At 46.0% G+C, this 17,345-nt stretch overlaps 1 protein-coding gene across 4 annotated transcripts in view; it reads left to right on the top strand.

Moving 5' to 3' along the window:
• The window catches only part of NAPA (NSF attachment protein alpha), a 28,432-nt gene extending 12,764 nt beyond the window's left edge, over positions 1 to 15,668 (top strand). For 2 of the 4 annotated variants that reach the window (XM_084814907.1, XM_084814910.1), the window contains exons 2-12: positions 234 to 316; positions 1,356 to 1,472; positions 4,692 to 4,738; positions 5,857 to 5,934; positions 6,256 to 6,312; positions 6,890 to 6,945; positions 9,482 to 9,566; positions 9,959 to 10,063; positions 10,888 to 10,956; positions 12,059 to 12,109; positions 13,949 to 15,668. In XM_084814907.1, coding sequence (XP_084671033.1) covers positions 234 to 316; positions 1,356 to 1,472; positions 4,692 to 4,738; positions 5,857 to 5,934; positions 6,256 to 6,312; positions 6,890 to 6,945; positions 9,482 to 9,566; positions 9,959 to 10,063; positions 10,888 to 10,956; positions 12,059 to 12,109; positions 13,949 to 14,050 — 850 coding nt within the window. In that variant the 3' untranslated portion in view covers positions 14,051 to 15,668. The remainder of the gene's footprint in view (positions 1 to 233; positions 317 to 1,355; positions 1,473 to 4,691; positions 4,739 to 5,856; positions 5,935 to 6,255; positions 6,313 to 6,889; positions 6,946 to 9,481; positions 9,567 to 9,958; positions 10,064 to 10,887; positions 10,957 to 12,058; positions 12,110 to 13,948) is intronic. The other 2 variants (XM_084814909.1, XM_084814911.1) reach the window with 1 other exon arrangement.
• The last annotated feature ends 1,677 nt before the right edge of the window (positions 15,669 to 17,345 follow it).

Here is a 17,345-nt window from a genome sequence, read left to right as displayed (position 1 = left end):
TACTACTTTATGGTATTTCCCTGCTTTAAAAATTGAGAAGTGAATTATATAATTCTGATTGTTTTTTTTCATATCCTTTTAGGTTTGGGTGAAGGCCCAGTGTAATGTTCCACAGCGTTTTAGGGTGGATAAGGCATGGGTCCCCCCCCCCCCAGAGAATGATTAATTTTCATCCAGATGGCTCTGTTTGCCAGTAGAAGAAGCTGATGCAGTGATATTTTTTCTCTCCCTAGGGGTGGCTCCTCCAGGGTTGAAGAAGCATGTGATATCTATGCAAGAGCAGCCAATATGTTTAAAATGGCCAAGAACTGGAGTGGTACGTAGTATCCCTGATCCTTTGCCTGTATTAAATTCTCCTTGTGTTCCACAGAGCTGCATACCTGACCTTTTCAGGTGCACATCACTTCATCTGGTAATGGAATAGTCCCTTCTCACTCACATCGCAATAGAGATGTGTCCCCTGCCACCTGAGAAGCTGGAAGTCTGTGGTCCTCAAAAGAATGAAGTACCCATAATACCCCAGGAGACCAGCAAGTGCTGAGAGAGTCTACTGTCCTAGTGAATTCCTTGTGAAATCCTGTTTTGGGTTTTATGGTCTTCTCTTCTGGTAGGAAGGGTGTCTGTGGAGGGAGGGCCATAGTTCAGTGGCAGAGTACATGCTAAATATTCCGGGTTCAATTAGGGGAAGTGGTTATAGCTCAGTGGCGGAGCCCTTTCTTTGCATGCAGAAGGTCCCAGGTTCAGTCGCCAGCATCTCCAGGTAGGGCTGGAAAAAAAATCCTGGCTGGAACCCCGGGGAACTGTTGCTGCCAGTCAGTGTCGATAGTACTGGGCTAGATGGACCAATGGCTTGACTCGGTATAAGGCAGCTTTCAATGTTCCTGATCATTGGCACCTCCATGTAGGGCCGAGAGAGACCCTTCTTTGAAACCCTGGAAAGCTGCTGCTAATCAGTATACCAGTATAGATAGTACTGAGTTATGTGGACAAATGGTTTGACTTGGTATAATACAGCAACCTCCCACAGGGAGAGGAAGAATCTGTTCTCTTTTCCCCTCCTCAGTGCTACACCAGCAGGTGCTGGAGGAGAGGCAGTGGTTTGTGGGAGGTTGCCACAAATTTAAGAGAACTCTGCAGTTATGTACTGACTCCTCATTGCTTGGCCTGGGTAGGCAAGGGTCATAAGAATGTGTGGCCCAGCCCCTTTTCTTCCGCTAGCCTCTTGTTTCTAGAGATAATGGGATTGACAGCTTGGGGGCTGTTGATGGCTTTTCAGACTCTGATTTCAGAACTTTAGCAAGTGTTTCCAAGCCTTCCCTAGCCAAATTCCCTCTTTCTGTCTCTCTCTCTCTTAGCTGCTGGGAATGCTTTCTGCCAGGCTGCTCAGTTGCACCTCCAACTACAGAACAAGCATGATGCAGCCATGAGCTTTGTGGATGCTGGCAATGCCTTCAAGAAAGCTGATCCTCAAGGTAAGGAAAACGGGTTTGGCCATCATGCAGTCTCATCAGAGCTTGCTGTTATGGCAGAGGGAGTTGGGAGGGTGTCCTGTGAGATGGGGTCCATTCCTACTTTCTGAGTATTCTAAAAGCTCATAGCATAGATGCAGAATACATTGGTTTGCATAACTGAACCTATGGAAATATGTTTAAATTGCAGAATTTTGATACACAAAGCCTTGGGCTTAATCAGTTACAAAGTTCCTTGCTGATGAAATGCACAGTCTGCATATCTATAGTTACTCATATTTATACATACGTAGTTGGGTGGGAGTGGGAGTCAATGACATGGTTTGCAAAATCAAGACAAGCCACTGTGCCTTGTTGTGAGCCATGGAACTGGCTGGGTGCGATTTGCATAATCACTGTGTGGCCACAGCGTCTCTTGTTGTCTGAATCTGGGCAGCATGAGTTGTTGGAAGAGGAAACAACCCTTAAATAACCCCTGGGCTGTTGTAAGGTTATTTGAGGATTGTTTCATCCTCCAGCAAGCCATGCTGCCCAGGATCAGAAGACACAATAAACTGCATCTGGGCGGTGGTTATGCAAATCATGCCTGGCATGTGCCATATCTTGTTTAAGCTATGGTGGCTTGTTTTGATCATGTGAACCAACCTAATGGCTGCATTTTGGATGGATGATTGGCTTAATAAGCTGAGGTGTGCGTGATCCTTTTGCCAACACCCACAGCCCCTTCTCTCCTCCCTTTGGGCCACACCTCAATGAAATGTGGACATTAGTTTAAGATCTTGACGTGTCTTGAAACTGGTAACCATAGTTTCCTGGTTTGCATGACACGAGAAACTATGGTTAATTGAAGAGTTCCACATTTCTTTGAGATGTAGGCATGTCTTGGCTTGTTAAGTTGATATGATGGTCCAAACGCAACTATTGTATTGGACCTCTTTATTGTTTGCCATGTAGCCACCAAATGCTGCTCTGTAAACTCTCTCCAAAGCTGCAAGTCACACAGGCTTCTGAAGGACAAAAGCTACAGTGCCAGCTGGCTTCCTTGCATTATACAGAGATGTCCTGCTTTAGTTGGAATCCTCAATTGCCTGCAGCATTGTGTAAGAGCTACAAGTTCAAAACTCCTTCCTGGTCAGGCTTGTGCAAACCTGACAGATGTAAAATTATCCTTCCAGTCCATGGGTGCATTCTCCATTGAAATGGCTTAATGCTCAGGTTGGGGGTCTTCTGTACCTCCCCTTTTCTGTACATAGGCACAGAGCCAACCTTTTGTGCAACTTGGTATAAAGTAGCAAGAGTAACTCTAAGCCTTGTGTGGTTTGCCTTTCCCTCGGGTCCACCCACTCAGGTGTCTGAGATCAGAATATGCACTCAAGGCAGGTTAAAGTCATGGTATCTTTTTTCCTCCATCAGAAGCAACCATTGTGGGGAGAGCGCTTTGGTTCTCATCTTGCTGGTTGATTGTGTCCCTGCACAGCAACTTGGATATATGCAAGGCCTGTGCTCCAGTTTTGCTTTGCCTCTTCAGGAAGAGGATGCCTCTTCCAGGATTTCATGTGCCTGGCTGATGGTATTCATTAACAGAAAAGAAGTGAATGAATGAGGAGAGGAGTTAGCCCTCTTTTGCAGCTGCCTCCTGACTCAGGCAGCAATTTCAGGGGGAAAGATGATAGAGTAACTTGAGGAGAAAACAAATTTAATCCTCCCCAGGGATTTGCTTAATCTTCTGGAGATTTGCATTCTGATTATCTGCTGTGGTAGCGGAGCTGAAAAGCAAGCCTCGCCCTTGTCATTGCGCTGAGGGAGGTAGAGCAGCATGTGGGGAGGGGGCACTTGGGGCACACATTGGCTCTGTAGGTTTTTTTAATGTGTCGTTAAACGGACTCCATCTTGGCACCTAAATCCTCTTCCTTTGGATCTTCTGCCTTTAATGAGTGGTTGTTTTCTCTGGGGATAAGTATGGAGAGGAAAATGTTGCATGCTGCTGCTGGTATAATCCATAGCGTAGACGAGAGTACAGGTACAAATGTATAAGCTGAGATCAACTTGTGCCCATTTATTCATTTATTTTATTTGTACCCCACCTTTCTACCAAAAAATGGCACTCAAGGCAGCTTACATCTCCTGACTTCACTAGCTTGGTTCTGCGTACAAGTGCTGGCTTGGGCCATTAGAGCCCTTCAGGGCTTGGTGCCAGGTCCCTCAGTGATTGCCTGTCTCCACGTATAGCTGCCTGGACATTAAGCAATTCTTCTGAGGCCCTTCTGGGCTGCCACCACCAGGTGAGGTGTGCCAGATGACTACTGGGAAAGAGCTCTTTAAGTGGTGGCACTCTGGCTCTGGACTGCCCTCTCCAGAGAGACTGATTTGGCACCTACTTTGATGTTTTGGCCATGGCCAAGGACCCTTTTTCCCCTTTAACTTTTTTATATTTTCCAGCTCTAATTTGTTTCAATGTTTCCGCTGGTTTTTAAGCGTTTAACTTTTACTGTCTTGGTTTTATTTGTTACCTCATTTGTAAGCCACCCTGAACTTGGTCATAGGGTAATATTTAAAGTATACTTACATGCAAGGTTGAATTGTGTTTGCGGTGGGGGCAGGAGGCAAATGTGTTGGATACAGTAATCTTGTGCTGAGCATTTAAAGCTACATTGGAGCCCTCACTTCATGTTCTGAGCTTTCAGAAGTGGCTTGCTTCCAAGCTTGGAACAACTTTCCATTAAAGCAATGAGGGCTAAAAAGTGGCTTCTATGTGTAAACAGAGCATGTATGCTTCTAATTGAGATGTATTCGGTGCTGCAGTTCTTCAACTGGCCACACAAGGGCAGCATTGGAATCCATCCTGTTGACACGGGGCACTGGTTGTGTGTGTCCTGGGAGTACATCAGAATCATCCCATCTTCCCTCAGAGTAGGGTTTGAGGTGGGTGGGAGCTAGTTGCATGTATTCCCACCTGGAGGACAATGCAGAATAGAACCCAAGCAGTAATAAAAATGCACATCAATTCTCTGAATCTGCTTGGCACTCTTTTCCAGTTCCCAGAAGAACTGCAGGCCTCAGCAGCTTTTCCTTAAGTGGCTATTGATCTCCAGGGAGGGAAATGTGCTATAAATACACCCCGTGGCTTTGTTCCTTTCAGGGAGGTCAGAGGAGTAGCACTGCCAGCTGGCTTTATCTTTTCGTGTTACTGTGTTTAAAACTGCCAACTTTTTTTTTTTACAGAGGCAATTAACTGTCTCCTCAGATCTATTGAGATCTATACAGACATGGTAAGCCCGTCTCACATGTGCAATTCAGAAATCAGATTTAAAAACAAGATTTATTTCAAGTTTAAAAGGGGGGGAGGGTTGATGACAAACCCAGGAGAAGGCGACCTTTCCTCAAGTCACTTGCTGTGGTTTGGACATGGCTGCCGTGGACATGGCTGCAAGAGGCCAGAATGTAGTCTGTATGTATGTGCATGGCATAAGAGAATGTTAAACTGTGATGAGAGGAGTATGGTGTTTTAATAACCCCTTTCTGGGTGCTTTCAGACAAGGCTTTTAATTGTGCCATTGCCCTGCCTCATTCATGAAATTTTACTGGGGTCCAGGCGATCTTGTCTTCCACTCACAGCCCTCCTGTGTTTTCCCACTGCTGCTTCCATTTTTCTCTTAGCGCAGAAAATCATTTATGGAGCAAAAGATGGAATAGCTGCTCAATGCCTTCTGATTGCTAGTGCTAGGAGTCCTCTGTCTGGAAGCACTGTGTGGGCATATGGGAATCACCCTTGGAAGACGCAAGTAAACGTTACCATCGTGGATGGGACTTTTGGTGCCATCTGTGGGTTAGGCTCTGTTGAAAGTCATCTCAAGCTAATGTTTGCGGGCTGAACAAGTAGCTCATGCTGCTTGGTGTGGGATTTGCAGTAAATCCTTTGTAGATTTGTTGGGGAGGAGGCATGTACTTATACAGATAAAGTACCTTGTAGTGTGGACGGTACTTAAAAGTATTAAGCAGATTGCTTTGCCAAGTGAATCAAGAAAAGCATTGAAGCTGGTGAGGCTAATCACTAGTCTGGACAGCCTTAAAATAAGGTAATTGCTGCATGAACCTTTACAAAGTCCGGATGTGCATACCTACCTGCCTGCCCCACACATGTGGGGTGGGGAGTGTACTTGGATATGCTCCAAATGTTTCTGAATGCATTTTGTAAAGCAGAGCAAGAAGACAGTTGGAATTTCAGAGTCTGGCAGCTCAAGACAGTTCCCGAGTTCCAGCATAGTTGAGAAGCTACCCAAAGCCTGAAATAAGGCTCCTTTGGGGCAGTCAGGGGTGCACAGAAAGACCCAGATGTCCCAAAACGGTGACCTATGGTGACCACTATCTCTCTGTGCCTTTTTGTTAGGGCCGTTTCACCATTGCAGCCAAGCACCACATAACGATAGCAGAGATCTACGAGGCAGAGCTGGTGGACATTGAAAAGGTATGATGGGGAGAAAGAAATATCTGCCTTGTATTCTGTCTTCCCCTTGTCTTAGTAAGTATGCTCCCTTCGTATTTTCTCCCCAGAAGAATGTAGATGTTGGAATCACAGTACATTTTGAAGAATTCACTTTAATTCTGCTGCTTTTAACACTCGGGTTTCAAAGAATGTAGAATGTGGGGTGTGGTGGGGGGAGAGAAATGGAGCTAGGTAGGCTCCACGGGCTAGATGATAGTTGAGGCTTGATTTGAGGCCTGAACTTGTGCTCACATTTTTAAATGCCTTCCAGCAGGGGTGTGTGAGTCATGTCTCCACTTACAGATAAGCTGGACAGTTAACTGCCAAATGTTGAAGATGACTGGAGAAGACCATCTCGAGGTGCATGTGGAGTGTCTTCCTCTCACCACTGAGGGCTGTATCAGATGTGATAGCTTATCTGTGTGTGTGTGTGTGTGTGTGTGTGTGTGTGTGTGTATATATATATATATATATATATATATAAAGAGAGCCTTTGTAAGCTGTTAACATTTATATGCTGCCTCTCAGAATACAAATCCATTCATGGCCGCTTACAAGTAACATCCAAATACACTAAAAAAAACAAAACAAAACATTGACAAACAATATCAACATGTAATAAGTCATTGGGATTTCTCACAGGGCAGCTGGTGGTAGATGGCCTTGCAGGGTGAGTGGGTAACCCAGCTGGAGCAGGCTCTGATGTCATCTCTGCCTGCCTCCCTCTCTCCAAGTGGGCATCGTGGGTCAACAAGCTTCCCAGCCCATGGGGTGGGCTACTGCCATTTTGCCCTGGCTGTGGACCCCCTGTAGACATTTGGCTGACCACTGGAGACAGAAAGCTGAGCAATATGCACCTTCGGCCTGGACCCAAATCCATGTGTTCCATCTGATCTCTTATTCTCTCTCCTCTCTCTCTTGTTTGCTTCCTTTCCAGGCAATAGCCCATTATGAACAAGCTGCAGATTATTATAAAGGTGAAGAATCCAACAGGTAATTGGAAAATGTCTTCCTGTTCCTTTTTCTGCTGTAGGATTGCTGCTTTATGGTGGTTCCAGTCTTGCCTGTGGGGCAGGCCTCAGAAGGTGATGCTGGCCCTGGGGGACTGCTGCTCCTGTGGGGTTTACTGTGTGAGGTTCCATCTTCCCTGTGCTTTTCAGCATCTGTGTGGAACTGCTCTGGGTAGTCTGGGGATCTGGAGTGACAGTTCACCAGTATGCTGATGACACTCAGCTCTATTTCTCCTCTTAAGGAACTGTGTGAGGCGATGGATGCCCTGAACAGGTGTCTGGCATCAGTGATGGATTGTGTGAGGGTGGATAAACAAACTTAGTCCAAACAAGGTGGAGTTGGTAGAGGTCAGATGTTTCTGGGAGTTAGTAGTTCCCCTGTTCTAGATGGGGTTGAACTTTGGGGTGCTTCTGTATCCAAGCACTGCTCCTGCAACCTCAGGTGGATGCCTTGCTCAGGAGTGCCTTTGATTAGCTGAAATTGGAGCACTAGCAATGGCTGCTCCTAGCAAAGGGTGACCTGGATATTATGATTACATGTTTTGGTAGCACTCAGGCTGGATTGCTACAACGTGTTCTATGTGGGGCTGCTTTTGAAGGCTGTTGAGAAACTTCAGATTAGTTCACTCTTATTAGCAAGTGCTGGGTTTAACCTATAAAGCCTTAAACTGGACCATTTTCCTTGGAAAATGCCTTCTTTCATGAGCCTCCCTGAACACTGAGGGTACGTGAGGAAGCCTTGTTCAAAATTCCTTCTCTGTCAGAGGCTAAATTGATGACTCTAAGCGGCAGGGACTTTTCTGTAATGGCACCCATGTTGTGGAACTCTCACTCCTTCCCTCCTCACACACGAACAAGGTCTCTAGGATAGTTTTTTTTTTTCAGAAGTTTTAGTTATATTTTAAATTGATGATGTGTTAGTCACTCAGAGTTCTGTGGAGCCATGTTTGGGGTAGAACTTTCAAAAGAGCTGCGCATTTGTACAACTCTGAAAGTGAGCAGAACATGGTCAGATATCTTACTGGGCTGATATCTCCCATTTCCACCAAGGCATGTGTGTCTCAGCTGGAATATATAGCAGCTTTGCTAATCCACAAAGGTAACTGACCCACAAATATTAATCTTCTGTGGTCTATAAGAAGTGTGTGTGTGGCGGGGGGTGGAATCCCAATTTCAGTAAACCTTCCTTTTGTGACTCCATAGACCACTTTCACTCACCCAAGCTGAGTGGCTGTTTACAAGTCTAAAATACATGACTGTTTAGTTATAGCTGAGCATTCCCAGAGGACTCAGGGATAGGAACTGTTTCTTCATTTTTTAAAATTACAGTGGTTTGTCATGGGCCACAGCATTGGTCTTGGGGAGCTAGAGATTGAAATCTGTTCAAAGGAACCCAGTCTGAATCAGAGACCCCTGTTTCCCAGGATGGATGGAATGTCAATGCCTACTCTGTGCCTCAGGCACAAGGCAGGCCCTTGGTCTGTATCCAGCAAGGGCAGCTTCTTCATCCCTGAGAGCCTCACTGGAAGCAAGTTTGTGAACCGAGGGGCTGCATATTTTAGTTGCATATCCAGCATGGTTTGCATATCCTTTCCATGAGCTTTGCAAAAGGCAAGCTGCGGTTGGTGAACAAGTGGCAGTGGAAGCTAGGGCAAAGAGGATAGGGTTAAAAAGCGCCCACGTTTCATTATCCTGGCATGTGCTGCCCAGAGAACTCCAGTTATTGGCTGGCTCAGAAAGTGTAAGAAATAACACTGTGAAACACAGCAGCCACGGAGCCCTAAAAGGGTCAAATTTAGCTTGCAAACAAGCAAAATTTGACCTTTTAGGCACTTAGTGACATGAATGGCCATCCCCCCCCCCCCCGCATGCTTTTTCAAGGGGGTAGCAGGGACTGGCTATGAGCCACGTTGCTCAGCTCTGGTTTAGGGTATAATCCTATACACGTTTAGGCTGAAAAAAAGTCCTACAACTCCCAGCTGAGAGTTGTAGGACTTTTTTCTGTCTAAACATGCATAGGATTGCGCCCTTAGACAGAAGTTTCTGGCATTTGGGAGGAAGTGGGAGGTGCCTTTTGCCCAGCCTCTAAGCCTAGTTGCCCTCAATTTAAGAAGATTCTGCCTCCTGAGTGGAGAGCACCCAGTGTCTGGAGCACCATCTGGCAAAAAAGTAGAAGAAGAATTCCCAGGGAAGAGAAATTCTATTTTGCCTTGTAACATACAGTTTTATCTTCAGTATACCTTGCTCAGCAATTGAAGCCTGGTGAAGTAACAGTCTGGCTATTCCCTTGTGGATTCAGCTTTTTTTTTACTTTTAAAGAAATAGTCCTTGTTAGTGTGTTTTGGTCTTGGTGGTTCTTAAGCTGATCCTTCCTGGGGTCATGACACCAGCAGATGTTGCCTGGTTTGTGCATAGAGAAAGAAGAGGGAGGGAGGGAGGGAGGGGTGTGGGGGGGGGAGGAGGAGGTTGTTGCTCTTTCCTTGTCCAGATTCCTCTAGCTTGTCTTCCTCTTTCTGCAGCTCTGCTAACAAGTGTTTGCTGAAAGTGGCTACCTACGCAGCTCAGCTGGAGCAGTACCAGAAGGCTGTTGAAATCTATGAGCAGGTCTGGTTATAACTGGTCTTCCCCCCTCCTTTGCCTGCCCCCGAGTCTTTGTTGCATTCTTAAGACATAGGTGCACCGCATGTTGGTCCTAATGTATGAAAATGAAACTGTAGCCAGGGAAGTGTTTATTCCATGCTTGAACTAAAATTGCTCATCCAGGTAATATAAATTCCAATCTCAGGGAAGCTGGATTTTTTTTACTTCTGTGGATTCTACGCACTTTTCCTGTGAATACTTTTGGTTTTACTAATCATGGGGTAGGTCAGTGAGCTATGTGCTAGAAATGGTATTCCTGAATAGAGAGCTATCCTCAAAGGAGCGAGGTGTCAGTCTTCAGGGCCTGAGTTTAAACTTGTCCCTTTGCTTGAATTGCTGCTCTTTGACATCTCCAGGTGGGCACCAGCGCCATGGACAGTCCCCTGCTGAAGTACAGTGCGAAGGAGTACTTCTTCAAGGCCGCACTCTGCCACTTCTGCATTGACATGCTCAATGCCAAGGTTTGGGCAATAATTTTGTCGCCTTTGAGAGGTTGCTGAGCTTTGTATCTGCTGTTGGAGGGACTCAGCACTCAAAGAGTCTCTAGACCAGCCTTCCCAAGCTTGGTGCCCTCCAGATGTGTTGGACTTCAACCCCCATCAGCCCCAGCCAATATGGCCAGTGGTCAGGAATGCTGGGAGTTGTACGCCAAAACTTCTGGAGGGGATCAGGTTAGCAAGGGTCTATTTGAGGTGTTGAATGTCCTCAGGATATGGCCTCTTGAACTTTGGTCTTGGGAGGGAGCAATCATTTGCTAGGCTGGTGGGGGTGGAGAATAGCAGCAGGAAAGATCTGAGGGTTTAACTTCTGGAACAAGGCTGAAAGACATATTTAAAAAGTTCAAGAGTTTGAGCAAGGAGCGGGGTTGATATCATCTGTGTGCATAGTGCTGTGGGCTTTGCAGCATGTAGGGGTGCTGGGGGTGTTCAGCCTCTTTCGGCTTGAGTGTCAAATTCTGGGGCTGCATTCCAGTGCTGGGTGGGGCCAAAGGCAAAGATGGCAGGGCCAAAATCCCAGTGTATTTCAGCGTAAAGCTCTTCCTGCCAGTAATGAAGCCTTGGGAGAAACTGCATAAAGGCTGGAAAACTACTGAAGAATCAGCAGTTAGGGGAAAGTTGGTCAGGGGAAGGGACATGGCCATCTAGGGAGCCCACTTGCCCCCCCCCCCCCATGGGGCTTCTGTAGTGTATCAGTCTCTCTAAAACTTGGGTAGCTGTACTACTAAACCTTTGAATGACTGACAATTAACTGCTTGGGATCCCATTCCCTTTTTCTTTTAAACAAGTTGGCTGTACAGAAATATGAAGAAATGTTCCCAGCTTTCTCAGACTCCAGAGAGTGCAAACTGGTTAAAGTGAGTAGTTTTTATCTGGCCTTCAAAGTCCAGCCTAGACATCCATTAGCTCGTATATCTGTGTCCTACTTTTTGGGAGGAGGCATCAATTTAGTGGTTGAAATATGCTTTTGTCAGTCTTTGTCAAGGGCTCCTTGGAGGCCACTCTCAGTCCAGTCCAATAGCTAAGTCCAGACACAAAGGGATTCCTTTCAAAGCTTTATTCTTCTTTTGCAACTTAACAACTCTACCGTTTGCAGCTAGATCTGAGCAGCACAGTACCTATGCCCTAAGTTGGAACAGTTGGTCCCCGTTTGAAAGGGAATTACTGGCAGACCCCTGAACTTAAGGACTAGGGAGAGCCCCTCCCCTTTTCCCTTGGATCCTCTGGGCGCAGCCGTTGTTTGCGTGCCAACCGGGCACTACGCCTCCTTTCTGCGCCCTCCATTTGGCGCCGCTCTCTGCGTCGGCGTTGCGCGTCCACCAAGTCTGCTATCCGCGCTCTGTCCTGGACTGCTACCTGGACTGCTATCTAAGCTAGGAATGCTGGTGGGAGGAATCTCCGTCAGCTGTTGGTCCTGGGAAAGAGGAGCGCGCTCCTCTCCCAGGAGCGACTGCTCTTCCTCAGAATCAGAACTATTCTGGGATTCTATGGGCTCAGTGTCCACCCTGACAGTCTTGAGCTACACAAGGAAACATTAGATTAGATTATGTAAACTTCATTACTGAATTAGCATAATTGTCTCCTGTTCAGTCTCCTTATATTAACAGTAGGGTAGGAATGAGCATGAAGTGAGAGGCTCTGTGATCCTGGTCAGCAAGGAGGGAGGAACAAAGGGTGGTGGTGGTGATTGGAACAAGGGCTTGTGCTAGGGGACATATGCATTGCATTGCTCCTCTGAACATATTGCATGCATTAAACTTGGATCTATCCCAGATCACATGATTACATGCAGTGCTCTCATCAGAATGCCTCAGCCAGCAAAGCATCCATGCCCGAAACATCTGCCTTTGAAATCTTCTTCCAGTGGTTAAGGGCACAATGGGATGCTGATACTATCTGTCATTTTACTGTGTCTGAGAACTGATCTAGAAATGCACTAATTTCCTTTCTCTTTCATAGAAATTGCTAGATGCTCATGAAGAACAGAACATCGATAGCTACACTGAATCGGTATGTCCATGCTCTCCTACCTTTTCTTGAGTGTATAGTGTAGGGGTGGGCAACTTCTAGGGTTCGGGGCTGCACCCCACCTATGCTGTTGCTGAAATTGCTGCTGCGCTGCCCAAATCAGTGTTGGTGACAAATGTAGCAGTTTTTGCAGGGAACCAAGACACCTGGGGTGTGAGGAACTCTGCTTGCATACAAGGCATTCTCTCCCTGTGTGTCTTGTTTCCATGCTAATTTGCTGTGTTTTTGTTACCAGCGGCACAGTTTTGGTGGCGGGGTGGGGGGACGTGTGGCTGCTGCTGCAAAAATAGCCATGTGGGCTGCATGTTGCCCACCCCTGGTCTAGTGTGAGCATTACATGTTGGTGAGTCATCGAGTGTCTATTAATGTATAATTCAACAGGCTGGGAAGCTCTAGCTTGTACTATCGATTTGGCTCATTTTCTCCCAGGGTGCCACTTTCCACCTTCTCTGTGCCTTTTCTTAAGAGGGAAACCACTGGCTTTAGGCTTCTTCATGTGGTAAGAAAAAGAACAGTCAGTTCTAGAGTGTGGGAGACAGGCAGTACTAGCCAATGGACACAGAGGTGTTACTTTGGGGGTCAGGAACTAGAGGCACCTCAGCCAGATTTGTCCCCCTTTGGTGCCAGCCTAGAAGGAAAAGAGATGGGGAGAAAAAAGCAGCTGTGGCAACTTGCTAGCGGCAGTGTCTCAGGATGTGTGTGTATAGGCTTGCTCATCGCTCTTCTCAAAGGAGCTCTCCAGGACAAGCCATTATTGTCCTGTGTTCTGTGTAAAATCAGGTCTGCTTTCTAAGCTAAACTCCGAGGTTCAGAAATGGTGATTCACTTAGGGCACAATCCTATGCATGTTTAGAAACATGCATAGGATTGTGCCCTTACTCAAGGCAAACTAACAATTTTTAGCAAAATCAGTGACTGCTCAATTCTCCGATCGAAATCAAGCTGGTTTTTCACTGAAGCCAAATACACGTGATAGAGACCTAATGTTAGGACAGCAAGGCGAGTCAACTTAGTTTCAGCACCTGAATTGTGAAATAGCTTTCCCCATTAAGTTTGGATGCCCCCCTCTTTAAGCATTTAAAGATGATCACGGGACTGGAAACAAAGCCCTATGAAGAGTGACTGAAAGAACTGGGCATGTTTAGCCTTGAGAAGAGAAGACTGAGGGGAGATATGATAGCACTCTTCAAGTACTTGAAAGCTTGTCACAGAGAGGAAGGCTAGGATCTCTTCTTGATCATCCCAGAGTGCAGGACACGGAATAATGGGCTCAAGTTACAGGAAGCCAGATTCCGGCTGAACATCAGGAAAAACTTCCTGACTGTAAGAGCAATACGACAATGGAACCAATTACCTGGGGAGGTGGTGGGCTCTCCCACACTGGAGGCCTTCAAGACGAGGCTGGACAGCCACCTGTCAGGGATGCTCTGACTTGGATTCCTGCATTGAGCAGGGAGTTGGACTCAATGGCCTTGTAGGCCCCTTCCAACCCTACTATTCTATGATTTTCCAGACTTTTTATTCCAGCAAGCTTTTGACCTGCTGGGCAGGTAACATTTTTATTTGAAGTCTGTTTTGTCTGCTCTGCCTGCCTCCACTGTATTTTGCTTGATCCTGTGATTTTAACTGTTGTAGCTGACCTGAGTGGTGCATATACATTAGAAGGGCAGGGTGGAAATCCTCTTACAAATAAAGAATCTTACTGTAGCAAACAGGAGATGGCAAGCTAACCCTGAATGCAGTTCCATATGGAGGAGCGCACCTTGGTAGTTAGGCCAGTTGTGGCTGCAGTTTGTTGCATCTTTTTTTCCCCTTTGCCAGGTGAAGGAGTATGACTCCATCTCTCGTCTGGACCAATGGCTCACCACCATGCTCCTGCGCATCAAGAAAACTATACAGGGTGAAGAGGAGGACCTGCGCTAAGCCACTGCCCTCCAACCCTCTGCTCCTTGTCTGCAGAACTCTGCGTGGATCAGCTCTTGGGGAGGAGAGGGTTCTTGGTTACAAAGGAACTGGACTTTGATGGCAAATGGCTTATTACTGCTCCCTTTCTCATCACCCCTCTCCCTGCAACCACCTCTTTGTACTGCAGGAAACAGGGCTGGGGAGTGTCACCTATGGACTAGCTCCACCTGGAGAGAAATGAAGGCTGTAACATGACGTTCTCCATTTTTTGTTGCCTCGCTTGCCCTTCCCAGATCAGAGTGCAATTGCTTCCTGAGCCGGCGTTTACATCCTTCTTATGGCATAACATTTGTATGGCTTAATATTTAAAGCCTCTTTAGCAGGCTCAGCGGATGGCGCCAGCTTCCTTTCCTCCTCCCAGAAAACTTGAAGCTCATGCTGGGGTTGAAAGTGGCCTCTTCTTTACAGCAGAAGAGATGCCCGATCTCTGGTGCCTCATCCCATTACATCCCTGTGACCACATCTTCCTCCCTACCTCAGGCAGGGCTTGCAAGGCTGGGAGGTGATTTCTTTCCTTGAGCTTTTATCGTATTCAATCTGTCCTGCAAAGAGTAGCATTGCTTTCTCTTCTAAAGACAAACATGAAGCTGCCAGAGTTGGGTCTTGTATGGAGGCTGGCTCCCCGCTCCCTTTTCAAGTACTGGCAGAGGTCTGAATTCCCTGAAATTCTAACATGATGTATGTGCTAACTCTGCTTCTTTTCCTGGCTTAAAAAGATCTTTTCTTGCTCCCAAAATGCACCATCTTGAATTCATATGGGAAAGTGTAATCCCTGTGTAATTTCCCTTTCCCTTGTCTTTAGAAGTCAGTGCCACTCACCCATATAATGTATGTGAATATGGGGTCATAATGTATATCTATTGCCAGTCTCTAGGGGATGCAGGATGTTCATTCACCTGTTGCCCGCATGGCAAGAAGCAGACAAATCCTGAACTGTGCAGCAGGTAGCCAAAAACCCATTTAATGCTAGTACCTCTGTGTGCAGGCTTTCTTGATAATTATCACCTTGTCATGCATGGTTCTCTTCCTTCAGGCATAGTTTGAAGGGAGCGTTTCTTCTGCCAAGCATTCTGTGTTCCATACTCATTGTCATGAAACTTTGTATTTTTTCTCCTGGGTTTCCTCCTGTGTTGGCTTAAGAAAAATGAAAGCAAATTTTTATCATGTAGTCTGGGACAAAGGGGTTGATACTTCATTGGGGATCCTCATGTTAACTTTTTATTATTCAAGTGGGAGGGGGTGGAAATAAGAAATGTTGTTGCATGTTTTAAAATGTCCACCAGAAAGTGACTGATTATACAAAAATAACTTGCACATAAGAACAAATAATTAGAAAGTGTGCATGGGTGGAAAAAATGCTTAGAATAATAACGTCTAACAATAGCATCTCTAGCTTCTGTTCCTGCTGCTTTTCTAAGGGACTTGCATGTTTTCAGGCGTACCTTTCCTTGCTGTTCTTTTCTCCCCCAGTGTTTCAGGACTCATTCTGCCACCTTCCCAGCAACCCTTCTACGTTGTGATTCTGTTTCTGAACACTGGCTGTGATTCTGTCTATAAAAACACAATTGTATGCTTGTCTAGTTGCCTGTGTGTCATCTTTAGACTTTTTAAAAATTGTGATAGACTTGGGCATCACTTGGATGAAATGGATTTTCATCTTCTCATCCTATGTTAAGGAGAGTTGCTTACAGGATGGAGGGCTGTGTGCATGCTGCACTTGCCAAAAACAACAAAACCCAACACCATGAAAAGCAGCATTGTGCCACCTGTATAAATTATGCAAATTAAACTTGGAATATGTCTTTAGTTTGCATAATTTTGCTTCTTTATGCAGGGCAATGAATCTCTACCTTATTAACTGGAATTCCCTCCCCACCCCCTGTGCTGGCTCTGGAAATTTTGCTAGGATTATCAACGTGCAAGCTTATCTTCACAGCCATAAGGGCTAGTCTAGAAAACAACAAAAACTAATTCTGAGGTCTGTACCACATCCTGAACGCTGCAGCTATTTTGTTTGTGTATGGAACCTTTGCAGAATAACCTGTCCCTCAGCTTAAATTGAGAGATTTCACTATCCAAGTTCTGGTTTACAATATGAGGTAGATGGCAACCAGTGAAGAGGCGTTTCCCTGTGGCAGCCTTCCCCAACCTGATGCCCTACAGGTGACTCCAACTCCCATCATCCCCAGCCAGCATGGCCTACAGTTGGGGATGATGAGTGTTGCCCAAAACATCTGCAGGCAACCAGGTTGGGAAAATCATCCTATGGCACCCTTAGCTAAGCTGGTGCCCTCCAGATGTTTTCAGACTTCAATTCCCATCAGCCCCAGCTAGCATGGCCATTGGTCAGGAATGCAGGAAGTTGTCCAAAATATTTGGAGGGCACTGGGTTCAGGAAGCCTGTCCTACGGCGTGTCTCTTGTGCTGAAGCAAAGGCAAAACACCATGTGATGGCCTGTGGGGAATAAGAACTAGGTGGATTCCTAGACAATATCAGAGCTCTCCTTTAGGACTGTAGAGAACCAAACTGATTAGATAACAGGTTGTTGGTGCTGCATCCAAAATGTAGGGCATTAGACAACTGAAGATCAACAGATGTTTGACTGTTAAGCAATTACATGTACCCCTTGCAATTCCACAGAGGTGCCATTTGGATTAAGAGGACAGCTTTAGGTATGAGGTCTTTGTTCCAAAGCTAACACAAGCTATTCCTCATTAGTTCAGACAGAAGAAATCAGTACATGTATAAAATCTAAACTAACAATATTGGCATGTCCTTGTGAAGCCCAAACAAATTTGGGTCTTATGAAGAGCTTTTTATTCCTGTACTCAAGCTCAGCTATCAAGACACAAGGCATGCTTTCAAAATCCAATTAGCTCTGTTCATGTCACTTGGCTGGAGCCTTGCAAAAAAGCAAATGCCATTTAATTTTATCATGTTCCTCTTGGCCAATGATGATGCAATAGGAGCTCCACCGTCATACCTATTGCAACAGAGCAGGCAGGATTGGAAATTCTTGTTTGTATGGCCCTGCCTGTGGGGAGAGTAGCCTGTTCTGGGATATCCTCCTGATGAGTTTTATGACCTCTCTGAGCCATGTTAACAGTACGAACTATAGATGCAGAAGAGAAGAGGGTCTTAAAGGTTTGGCATACATGTTATAGGATGAAAGGCATGAAGAAACTGGAGAAATCTGGGCTAGCATAACAAAGGAGGGGGTCCCACATGCAGCAAAGCTGCAATCCTTCCTAT

Source organism: Heloderma suspectum, chromosome 10 (assembly GCF_057233095.1).
Source record: "Heloderma suspectum isolate Gila_16-S chromosome 10, 16-S_ref, whole genome shotgun sequence".
NCBI classification, from domain to species: domain Eukaryota; kingdom Metazoa; phylum Chordata; class Lepidosauria; order Squamata; family Helodermatidae; genus Heloderma; species Heloderma suspectum.
This window is presented reverse-complemented; position numbering and strand designations above follow the sequence as displayed.